The sequence below is a fragment of the Sinohyriopsis cumingii genome, chromosome 6 (genome assembly GCF_028554795.1).
Source record: "Sinohyriopsis cumingii isolate HCF-2022 chromosome 6, ASM2855479v2, whole genome shotgun sequence".
Taxonomy (NCBI): domain Eukaryota; kingdom Metazoa; phylum Mollusca; class Bivalvia; order Unionida; family Unionidae; genus Sinohyriopsis; species Sinohyriopsis cumingii.
In genome coordinates, this window is record NC_142966.1 from 156,862,332 (window position 1) to 156,875,076 (window position 12,745).

A 12,745-nucleotide genomic window follows, 5' to 3' on the forward strand; every position below is an offset into this window, starting at 1 on the left:
GTAGTCCAAACTTGGAATATAGGTTTATCTTGACATTGTCTCAAACAAGTTCAGTTATTTTCTATCCATGTTAGGTTCATGGTTGAAGGCCCATGATGAAGAATTTTGGTATGTTAGATTTTCTCAAGAATTTCATAGATGGTTTCAGTACCCAGGATTTAAAAAAATAAAAGGATTTATCTTGGATACCTGGAAATTCATTTCAGCCAGTAGAATGTCAGTCCCTTTGAGGGACTCTTTTTGGAATAGAATGTTAGTCCCTTTTTGGAATAAATCAGGCAGTGTGTACATTTAAATTGTTGATGTGATAATTTTTGTTAATGCAGTTTCCTTTTATGCCATCAGAATTTCATATTTTTAAAAAAAAATTAAAGATCTTTATTTCTTTTTTGTTTTTTTTTTTTGATTTTATATATATATTATATTTCTCTGTTTTCATCCTATTGATAATTATTTTGAATTTATTAAGAAAATTCGTTGATATACTATTCAAAAAATGATAATTTACTGCATCTAATTTATCAGAGAAAGAATTGGTGCTGGAAATAGAAAGGCTGAAGCGTAAGAATGGCCCAGCAACAGGGAAGAAGGGGACCAAAACTCCAAGCAAATTGGATGCATTTATCCGTAGTATTGAGGAGGAGCGTAACTACTACAGGGACCAAGCAGAGGCATTCCAGAAGATGCTGCAAGGAGAACTTCCATCCCGGGCCAGAAGTCCTGTCAGATCAAGGCCGTCATCACGCTCAGGCAGTCCATCAAGGGAAGTCACTCCTTCAAAAGCAGATAAAAAGGTCAATTTCAGATCTGTATATCTCATATTTTTGAAAAGGTAGTGAGTGAATAGAAGCCTCAATGATAATGTTTTCCTACTATCAGTCAGTGAACTTAAGTACAAATTTTAATAACATTTGGTACTAAGTTTAGATCACTTTGCCAAAAGTCAACATGAACTGACAGTATTTGTTTATTTCCTCGTAATCTGCTAATTCAGTTTTTATTGTCAAGCCCATATAATGGGAAGTGAGGCAGTTGTCACTTTTCTCATGCTGGCAGCAGCAGCAGTAGTTAATGCTTTTGTTAAAAATTTTCAGTTGCATACATTTCCTAAACCCCATGATAGATTCTCATCATACGTGTTATGAATCATTATGAAGCTAAGACAGTTCATTCATTTCAGACAAAAAGACAATTCATTCAATTAAGTCAAAGTTGCAGTCTTTGCACTATTACGGTTTTTCATTTGTCTTTATTTCCTAAACTCCTTGATGGATTTTGTTTCATACATGGATTGGATCATTATGAATCTGTGATAATTATTTCTTACACATGATTAGTCACCTCTTTGATGTTGGAGTCAAGGTCACAATAATAGAAATTTGCATTAAGGTTTTGGTTATAGTGTTTTCACTTAAATTTCCTAAACCCAATTGTTGGATTTTCTTCATACTTGGGGAATCATGTTGTTTTGTCTTTTGTTTTGAGAAATCAGAATTGTCTTAACTGTCATACTGAAAAATTCACTCATCAATGACCTTTAACCTACACAACATATAGAATATTTGAATACTCATTTAGCTATTTTTACACAGTAAGTGACTACTTTTTTCATACTTTTCTGTGTGATGACCCATACTTGGGGATATATATTCACCTGATAGCGACACCGGAAATGTACACCAGCTATTGTTGGTCAAGATCAGGTGTCTGTCACAACAAGATTCATTGTATAAATATTCTCTGACAAGGTAAAGCAATTCTTTTCAGTATTTGCTTCTCACAGTAAACTCTGATTTATATATCAGTATTACTTTAAGGATTTTATTGTTTTTAAAAATACATTTATAGTTTATGTTTTATGCCCTTTAATGAACTTTTACATATGTACCTTTTATCATTTATCTTGTTGGGAGTAACTTGGAAGGTTTTATCTTCCTAAAGATTTTAGCAAATGCTTACCTTGTTTAGAATGGAACTTTTAATCTTGGCTATATAGCCAGTATTGTGCTGACATACCATTAATTCCTGTACATACAATTCCTATTTGATTATTTATGTCATTTTCAAGAAATCTTAATTTGGTCTTGCTGTAGGCGGTTGCCCAGTATGAAGCCATCATCCGGGTTCTGGAGGAAGAAAGAGATTATTACAAAAAGGAATATGAGGCCCTGAAAGCTATCAAGAAGGCTTCATCCTCTGCTAGAGCCACACCCACCAAGGTCAGTAACCAGAACCCACACCAGTAATATTCAGAGATGCCAACCATTTCAGTTTTTTTAATAATTACCATTTTAACCCCAGTATACACAATTGTGTTAACTTGTGTCAAATTTTGATTTTCTAATCGAACCAGATTTTGTGTAGGCCAACAGCCACATTAGATCACTGAACACTTGTAAATCTGATAGTAATTCTTTTCTGTAAGTGTGTTGAAATGCTTGTATCAAAAGAAGGTGGGCCAGTCAGAAATTGCATCAGCCTGGTGTGCCAGTTTATCAAGAAAATTTGAGAAACAAAAATAACCTTTGAATATTACACACTGATTAAAAGCATGTGCTTCAGAAATCAAAATGCAAGTTAAAAAGGCATAAAAATTGGACAAATTCTATGCTTTTGCAGTCTTTTTCTTGACGGATTTCATTGGGTTACAGACTGCACGAAGCATGTTTCAGCTCAAAATGCACTTTGAATCAGTAATGTCTTGTACTTCATATTTTGTTTGTTAATAATTTGAAAGTATTTCTATTTTTTTATGTTAAAGTTACAATTTTATAAAACTGACATTTCTATTTTACATTGTATGGTTTGGCATCTCTGAATACATTTCATATGATAAAGATTCAGAATTTTTACATTTTAGAAGTTAACCTAGCAGCTGAGAAATAATGAATACTTCCCTTGAAGGCCAAGACCCCTAAAAAGTTAAAGATTGTAGCCTGAAGTTAGCTGAGGAAGGAAAGTTGCTCCTTATTTGAATTGGATTAATCTGAATTGGATTATCCTATTGTACATGCCATCTGTCTGATGTGATAGGTGAAATTTGAAAGTAATTAACATGTGACTTAATGCAGCACCAGGTAAACTAATAGGATCCGATTCATAAGTCTGGGTCAGTGCAGTAATGCAGCCAGAATTGTTAAAGTCTTGTTCAAGTATATGTCTACAGTATTACAGTTTATATATATAGGCATTTAAACTGACTTCTAGTGAGAGCACTGAATAGGTGGGTTTTTTTCCCCACACTTTCCTTGATACAGGTAGATTAGTAGAATCTGTTATGTGCATGTTAATATGCAATAGGGAATTCCCTCTTAAGGATTGGAATATGTAGGCAGGAATAAGGCTTTGCATTCCAGCCAACAATTCTGATCCTTATGTTGGGATAGGGAAATCCCTCCTGAGAGCCAACAAGGCTTTGATATAATCCTGGCAACAAATTCTGATTCTGATCCCAAGGATGGAATTTTGCCATCCCACATCAGTACATGTTATGAATGAAGAGAATGCATCATATACTGGTGTGGGGTATCCAACACAAACTCAAATGATGGATTATTTTTATGTCATTTCTCATCAGAAAAGGTTAGTGGAGAAAAGATGGCGGATCATCCATGTGGATGTAGTTCTAGATAGACTGAGTATTTTCTTACTTCTTTTACCATTTAGATGTAGCATACAAATTGAATTTTGTAAACAAGATTTTTTTGTTTATAAACTGGTGAAAATGTGTTTTTTTTATATTAAAAGCTCTAGAAACATAGCAGATGTATCCTCATGGATTTCTTCAGACTGTCTCATAGAATGAGAGAATATATAGAAATATAGCTGGTAAAAATCCAAACCTACGAGATTTTTCTGATGTTATTTCTATCCAGTCCCCGTATCATAACTGGTTTCTCTTCTGTTGCTAGGCTAGTCTCAGCAGGATTTATGTGTTCCAATAAGTACTCATCTTCATTTCTTGATAGACGGATTTAATTTCCAAACTTAATTAAATTTTTGTAAAGCTTCAGAGTTGTAGAGTGATCATGAAATGTTCAATTTAAACTTACATTTTTTATCTATAATCCATACTTGCAGGTTGCTAGGCATGCATGGTATATTGTATATTGTTTGCACTATGACTAAAGATAAATAAAAGGTTGTTCATGCATGTGTGAGTAACTGTTAAATATCTAAAACTCTAATTTTTATAATTATTTTAAAATCATACAATAACTTATTCTCACCAAATTTTTACCTCCTGCTCTTTTCTTTTTTTTTCTTCTGACATTAAGTTTATAAATGATTCACATTATGATGAAATTCTATTTTGTTACTGATAAAAACTGAATTTGATTCCCTCCTAATAAGTTCATCTCAGCAGCATACAGATTTCATTTTATCTCGTAATTTGTATTTCAGGTGTTTTTTAGGGAGAGTCTACGAAACAAAAGTATTTTTTTCTCAGCAAGTACATTTTTATACCCTACCGTTTTGAAAATCAGATAAAAAAGCATTTTGCCTTCATGCTTGCCATTTGTTATCCTGTTTTGTTAGTTGATGTCTTTAATATTAATGGTTTTGTTTATTTTATTTTTAAAGACATCTTAATACAATATGTTTTATTTTATTTGTTCGTTTTATATTCTTGGATATTTGGTGTCTGTAATTATAGACACAACACAAATGACATAGAATAAATATGCTTTATTTCAGTTAACTCTTACTGTCACTAGTAATATACTGTTACTATTGTTAGTAAAGTTAGACAGATCAGAATTGAAAGAATATAAAAAAATAATAATAGTCAAGAGCACAGAGCACAAGTAGTGGACATTTTGGCATGGGTTCTTGATCCATGTACATCTTGCAAAAACAGTTTTAAAGAAGTACCCTGTTTAAGATGAGGAGTTGTGTCCAGGGAAAGGAACAGGAAAATCAATTGACCAATCAGAGAGTTTGTTATTTAGACTATTAGATTTTCACTGGTGACTTCCATGATGTTGTATTAACTTGACAGAAAGCTTATGTGTATTTAAATTGGAGGAATTTACATGCAGCATGTGTTATTGTTTGCTGAGGATGCTATGCTTATTCATATTTATATTCCTAGGTAAATGTAACGAGCTATCCAATTAAATTAGTTTCAGCTGTATTCAATCAAAAGGCAGACAGATTTTGTTTTGGCTAGTTACATATGCCAGTGGAATGAAATGAATCATTGACCCATGGCTTGTGAATAGAAAGTTATGGAAAATTATCTGAGAATACCATTCTAAGTGGTGGAACATTTTCTGAAAGTACCATTTTTCTAAGTGAATTTCTGTTTGCCTGTAACTTACCATTTGTTATCTCTTGGACGTTTTGAAGGAGTGCATTCTTTGTTAAAAATGTGACCAGATGTTTTAAGGATTTTACATGTCTTAACTTTATCTTTTTGATTTTATATACCTTTTTTGGAATTTTAACATCGTTTATAATTTATATTCTGTCTTGTTGTACTTAATGTTGACATGTATTCAGAAGGGTTAATCTTCCTAAGCTTTTTGTGCTATTCTTAATTTTTACATTGTTTGAATGTTACTTTTACTTCCCGACAAATTGGCACTATTGTAGTTAGGTGCTGTTAAATGTTACTACATAAATACCATTTGTTATCAATGGTACAAGATGGTTAAATTTAGTATCTTTGAGTTTCATTGGTTTTGATGAGAGCAAACGGAGACTATAAAATGCAGTACTACCACTCCCTCATGAGAATTTGCAAGTCAATGACCAATGACAGGACTATCATTTTTAAATTATCTATTTTTTTATATATAAAAAACTTGCATTAATGGAATTTGAAATTTTAGATGTATTTAGATCAATTTTTGTAGCAGTTTTATTGATAAATAGAACTGAAATAACACTGTTGGATATATGAAAAGAAATTTTGGTCATATATGAGAATGATAAGTTTTCAGAAGAGAAATATTACTTACTGACTGAATGAATTTCCATTTCTTTCAGTTTCCTTTTCTTTCCCTAGAATCTGTTGATGATGGAAAGGGCCAATTAAAATGGATAAGTTTGAAGCCAAGAGTAGCATAATAAATTTCTGTTCAAAATGTTCTAAGTGTGTGTTGTGGTCCATAGATTATAACACTCTATTACTCCAACTCAACACTTAGTTCATTGCTGACCTCAGATTAGTTAACATCAAATCACTGACCAGTTAGGCTCCATTATTACAAAACTCCTCACAAAAAACTAAATTTTTGATACTTGATTGTGAAAAGACTTAATAATTGAGAAAGGCTTGTAGGGTTGAAATTCATGCAACGAAGATATTGATAAGTTTGAGAGATTTGCTTCATGAAAAGTTTCATAAAAAGTTGACAAAAGAATTTTTTTGTACAACAGGCACAAATTTGAGTGTGTACTTTCATTTGATTAGTTCTGTGAATATTGGGAGCCAGCTGTAATACGATTGAGCTGAATGTTTGTTATGAGTTAAGAAATGTTTCCTTTTCTTCTAAGTTCTTGAACATCATGAAATCATTTATTTTCATGGTCATTATTTTTTTTTTTATGATTTTGCCTATTGTTATATTCTCATGGGTATTTCAATTGATGGATCAGGGAAAGGATTCTCAGCAAATACATCTCGTGTTCATTTTTTTCGCTTTTTTTCTCTCACCAGAGTCTGATGGAGGAGTCAGATATTGTCAAGCTAACAAAGGAGAGGGATGAAATGAGAGCTCTCCTTGACAAATTTGAGAGGCACATGGCAGAGGTGAGTTCTGCAGGCAGATTATTGTTCTGCCAGCTCTAGCAGATAGTCAGACTTAGTATCGTTATTAGGGTTGGAACTGAGGGAGGGATTCGAGATGAGTGGGTTACATATGTGTGCCAACTCATGGATTTGTTACTTTTTGTACCCATTTGTTAAGGCTAAAAATGATTATTCAGTTCTGTAGCATCATATCATATGCCTGATTTAATTCCAAATACTGAAGTCATAATGAATGTAATTATGTCATTTTAGTATGTCATACCATATTTTGACATCAAACTGTCATGTGATGACCCAAAACAACCAAACCAAGATGAGAAAATTAAGATTTGAAAATATGCATTATTTCTGTCACATGGGTGAGAACTGTTTTTTTAGTTTTCTAGCAGTGACTATGTTGTAATCATCATTGATGTTGCTAAGATTTTGATTTAAAGTTTTCACATGTCATAGACCATGCAGCATAGTAGTGTTTGCTGTTATTTTATATATTTGAGTTATTGAATGTGTTTTAGTTATATCTTGGGTAAATGAGTTAAGGTATCCTGAGTTCTCAGCCATCTACACCCACCATAATTTGTTGACGGCTTGTACCCAGGGTAAGGAATAAACTGATTAGTTTTGGGGTCAAAAGGTAAAAATAAGGTCACTGTGACAGGAAGAAGAAAAATGGTTTCTGCACAATAACATGTCCTACATAACATACTTGGACCAAACCAAATACATGGCATGCACTTGGCGTGGAGAGGAAGACTCTTGATTTTAGGGTCAAACATTGAAAGATCCAGGTCATTGTAACTGAACAGAGAAAATAGTTTCTGCGCAGTGAAATCGGTTCTACATCACATACCATACCCAACTTTATTGATGACTTGCACTTGAGGTAAGGATGAAAATGATTGATTGTTAGGGTCAAAAGCTCAAAGATCAAGGACACTGATTCATGAAAAAATATTTTCAATACAACAACATTAGTTCTGTACAACATAACTGGATCAAATTACTGGATGGCTTGCACATAGGGTAAGGAGGACTGTTGATTCTGGGTCAAAAAGGTCAAATGTCAAGGTTGTTGCCTGACAGAAGAAAAAATTATTTCTGCACAATAACATTGGTTTTATATGACATTCTTTGATCAGACTTTACAGATGGCTTATACATGGGGTAATTTAGAAGCCTTTCAGTTTTGGGATCAAAAGGGCAAAGATTAAGGTCACTGTGGCTGATAGAAGAAAAATCTTTTCTGCACAGTAACATGTCATACATTCATAGATGGGACCCCAAGTGGCTGAGTGGTCTCAAGTGCTCACCATTATGTATCACTGCCATCTCACCTCTGTCTTTATGGGTTTGAGTCTTGGCTCAGCTGGTTTGGTCACCTGAGAAATCTTGTCAGTAGGTTCCCTTGGGTTTGTGTCTTCCCATGGTTTTCCCAGGTTCTTCCTCCACCAGTTATACTGGCTGCCATGTATAGCCTATCTTGTGCTGAAAAATGGATGTAATCCCAATAACAACAACAACAACAGCAACCACATTCGCAGACCTAAAATATACCTTGTGGATGAAAAGGATAAAGCCTATTGATTTTGGTGTCAGAAGGTCAAAGGTCAAGGTTACTCACTGCAACTTAAAGAAGAAACATTTCTTCACAATAATGTTAGCTTTGCATTATAGACATGGAGTAAAGATTGTGGATGGATTGCATTTGGGATAAGGAAGCAGCCATTGATTTTGGGGTCAAAAGGTCAAAAGTTATGGTCGCATTGACTGAAAGAAGATAGTTTTCTGTTAAAAAATTTCACCACTCATTGATGCACTTTTACTTCTTTTCTCCTATATACCTCAAAGTAAGTGGATGACTTATAACTTGAAGGAAGAAAGATCGTTTTTGCATTATAATTTTAGTTTTAACCCAACTACCTTTACCAAAATTTGTTGAAGGTTTGCATATGAAGTGTGGAAGTGGCCTATTGATTTTGGGGTTCGTAGGTCAAACATAATAGTCATTGTCACCAATAAAATAAAACGGATTGTGCAGAACAACTTTTTGCACTTGAGTAAGTTTCTTGACCAAACTATGTGAATGTCTTGCAATTAAGATAATTTTTAAAAAAAACATGGATTTTGAGTTATAAAATTAGGAGGTCATGATGATGGTCACGATAAGTAATGCAGTGGTTTTTTGCCCAGTAAAATTACTTTAAGACTGTATATTTTGACCAAAGGTCCAGGACAAAGACACGTGTTGGTCAACCATTTCTTACAGTCAGCCATACCCTAATGATATGAACATAGAGGACTATACAACACAGGGTATTGCTGTTCGGTGTACTCTTATTGTAATTCAGCACATAATTTATAACATACTTCAGGGATATTTTTTTTTCATATCATATCATATGTGAGATTCCTATCATGTGACAATTGGATGTGATGATAAATTCTTTCACAGCGTTCAGATCACACTATTTTTCATTTATTTATGTATATGTTTTATTTCTCATAATTTAAAAATTTAGATCAATATCTTGCTGCAAAAATAGTTTTGTCCACAGTTGCATGGTTAATTAGATATGAACAATTCTTGTTTGTAAATTTCATGATAAATCTGATGTTTTTAGTCACTTGTTAATGGTTCCCTCTTTGAACTAAAACCTTATTGCAAATATATATATATATTTTTGTTTTCTGTTTTAGATCCAGGCCAATGTTAAGGTGCTAACATCTGAGAGAGACAAATTGAACTCTATGTATGAGGAGGCAAGTAGAAGAACTTTACAGGAATTATTTCATAATAGGATTGACTTGTAAATTGTAGATTGTGATTTTTGTTTTGTATTTTATAATAATGAATTCAGTTCTGTAGTACATAAGTTTCCTGTGGTACATAAGTTTCCAGGCAACAAAATATCAAGAGACTCATAAAGAAAGCATACTAAGAACTGCATTGGTCACTTGTACAAAATCTAGTATAATACAGGAGAGTAAGAGATAATACTTCTGCCATAATGCTGCCCTTGATAAAATTGGTCAATGTGGATAGACCTGAAAGGTGATTCTTATTTTTGCAAATAAGGGCTATTTATCTGTTTAAATACACAGCTTTCCATTATACTGCATTGGTTGAAATACTTTATTTAAAACCAAGTTTGGCAGATACTTATTTCCTTTTCTGTTCTTTTGTTTTGTTTTGTTTTAGTTCGATATTGCAAAACAGAAGCACTCTCGTAAGCAGGCATGCCAGCTATTTGAATTGTGGGATCATTATTATTTATAGTCTCAGATTGCATAACTGTGATTTCTTCTATCATATTCTGATTTGTGGGTCATATATAATTTTATGTAAGCACACTGTAACCTGGTCAGAGATATATCTCACAGAAATGTTTGTAATATCTGATTGTAATTCTTTTATGAAAACATATCCAAATGGAAGTCTCGCAAAAGCAGTTGAATATTGATCAGTCAGAAATCAGGTCATCTTAGTGCGCTAATTCACCTGATTACAGAAGATACCGAACTGAAAGTGGTTGATGAGGATCATACCCTGACAAAAAAACATGCTGCAGACATTCTAAATGGAAAACACAAGACTTCAATATTGGATAAATACCATGCTTTTGCAGTCTTTTCTGAACAAACTTCATGGTGGGAAAGATGAATGTAGAAAGCACTTTCAAACTAATAGCCACTTTCAGTCAGTAAGATTTAATGTTGAAGATAAATTATTAGATATAAATTTTATGTATTACTATATTTATATTCCAGTTACGAGTTTTAAAGTTGGCATTTATTTCACCTCAGTTGGGGTTGCCATCTCACTTGAAGGTTATCTTAATCAATATGACCCCAAGTTGTAGCAATACTCTCTTTTTGTTATCTTACAATTCCTTCTTTTTCTTCAGACAAAGGAAGAACTACAGAGAGTGCGACGGGAACTGGTCCGATCCCCGAAATCCCCCAAGACATCCCTGGCAGCTCAGGCAGTTCTAAGACGTGTAGAGAATGAAAGGGATGATTCCATTGCTGATCTTAGGAGAATGACAACAGAGAGAGATAGCCTCAGGGAGCGCTTGAAGGTCAGTTCATTTGCAAGACATAAATGTCTCTTCTTGCAGTTATATTGGTGGCAGCATGTGTAGGTGTTTGTTTCAAATGCATAAGCATGCGAGGCTTAGGTGTGACTTTTATGGTAGCAATGGCTGTGTCATTGTTTTATCTTCAAAATTTTTGCAAGTCAAGTATACATCAACACATGGATGAAGATGAAACATGAAGTACTGTAGAATAATTGTTTTGTTTAGATTTTTTTTTAAGCCCTGTGCACATCATAGTGAATCTTGCCACACTCATCAAAGATGGCAGATGTTACTGGGCATCTCTCAGTCTGTGTGGATTCGAGTCTCGGGCTCAGCCACTGGGGGTATGTGAGAAAGCTTGCTGGTAGCTTCTCATGGGTTGATGGTTCTTTTGTGGGGTTTACCAGGGTTCTTCCTCCACCACTAATACTGTATGCCATGCATAGCTTTTCTTGTGCTGAAAAATGGCGTTAAGCCCTATAACAACAACAACTTATGTATTCTCCCAATGATGGAGAAAGGAAATATTGTATAAAATTATTTTTCTCTAAAAATATTTACTCCATCCATTGCTATCATTCCCTCCCACGATATCACCGGAAATGCAAGCCTCCTGTTGCAGGTGTCACTTAGGCTTAAACTGGTTACGTCTAAGATATTATTGGTGGCATTCTAGGAGGAACAGGGTGAGTTAATCTGTGAGAGTTAGTTCCCCTGATCTACATGATATTTAGATGGAGAGCAATTTTCGTTTTTTAGCACGATTTTGATTCTGAGGTAGAGGTGAATAATTAACTAATGTTAAATTGTTCAGGTAAGAATTTTTGGACAAACATGTTGAAAAACAATTATTTTTTAACAAAATCATGACAATTTATAATGTTGAAAAAAATGTAACTGTAGTATAATGCAATCAGAGGATTATCCCAGTTTTATTTGAAAGCTAAGCATGATGTTATTTTATTTTTTTATTGAATATTTTTCATGTAGACATTAATATTTACACAGTAAACCTAGGTTATACCATCTGTTACTGAAATTTACATGAATAAAATCACTTTAATATTTAAATTTCATAATCTTTAAGATAATAATAACTGATATGGAATATGTACAGGTTTTGTGCTTTTTGTACATTAAAGAAATGAAAATTATCAATCTAAATGAGCCGGTTTCATTTGTATGCTGCTGTCACCTACCAGGTACAGTACTTGTCTTCTTTTGAGTTCTGTTGTGAATATTAGACACCACAACAAGGGACCTGCACAACTGAAGCCATTAGGATTTTGATCAAATGCAGGTTTCAGAATTTAGTGGATTTATTTATTTTTTAAATTAAACTTTTTCAGTATGTGTATTTCAAACAATGTAATGGTTATTTTATGATCTGGATTTAATCCTTGTGCAAAACATTAACCCTGAAAAATTTTGTAACACAGATATAGAGTAAAATTAGTTTTACAATAGCAACAAAGCTACAGATTTTTTTTGAAAGGGTTGGATGTAGCTAATTATTTTGAAGAATAAAGCTACATTTCTTTAATATGAAAATGATTTGCTTATATTCCCAGGTTAACATCTTGCATTTCAAAATTTCAAATTTCATCCTTTCTGAGGTTTTTGTTTTTTGTATTTACCAGTAGATTGTGTGTAAATAATTTTAAAACAGATGTGCTTTGTTCTGATCATAATAAAATCAGTTCTGTACCTTACTGAAGATGCTGTGGTTGCACAATTTGAAAATGGTAATATATCATTTGTAACTTTTCTTGCAGATTGCCACAGAGACATCTCTATCTGACAGAGCTAAACTGGAACAAAAGATAGAAGATCTAGAATCCAGACTCCATACAGTAAGTGATTGTTTCTTAGTGGTGATTTCAACCATGATGACAGTATTAATTAT

General features: G+C 33.3%; 1 protein-coding gene across 3 annotated transcripts in view; it reads left to right on the forward strand.

The window, feature by feature from the left end:
- Window positions 1-12,745, forward strand: part of LOC149798346 (centrosomal protein of 135 kDa-like) — a 105,527-nt gene that overhangs the window by 59,752 nt on the left and 33,030 nt on the right. For all 3 annotated transcript variants that reach the window (XM_089963490.1, XM_089963493.1, XM_089963492.1), the window contains 6 exons: window positions 526-794; window positions 2,094-2,219; window positions 6,668-6,760; window positions 9,458-9,520; window positions 10,666-10,839; window positions 12,615-12,692. In XM_089963490.1, coding sequence (XP_089819616.1) covers window positions 526-794; window positions 2,094-2,219; window positions 6,668-6,760; window positions 9,458-9,520; window positions 10,666-10,839; window positions 12,615-12,692 — 803 coding nt within the window. The remainder of the gene's footprint in view (window positions 1-525; window positions 795-2,093; window positions 2,220-6,667; window positions 6,761-9,457; window positions 9,521-10,665; window positions 10,840-12,614; window positions 12,693-12,745) is intronic.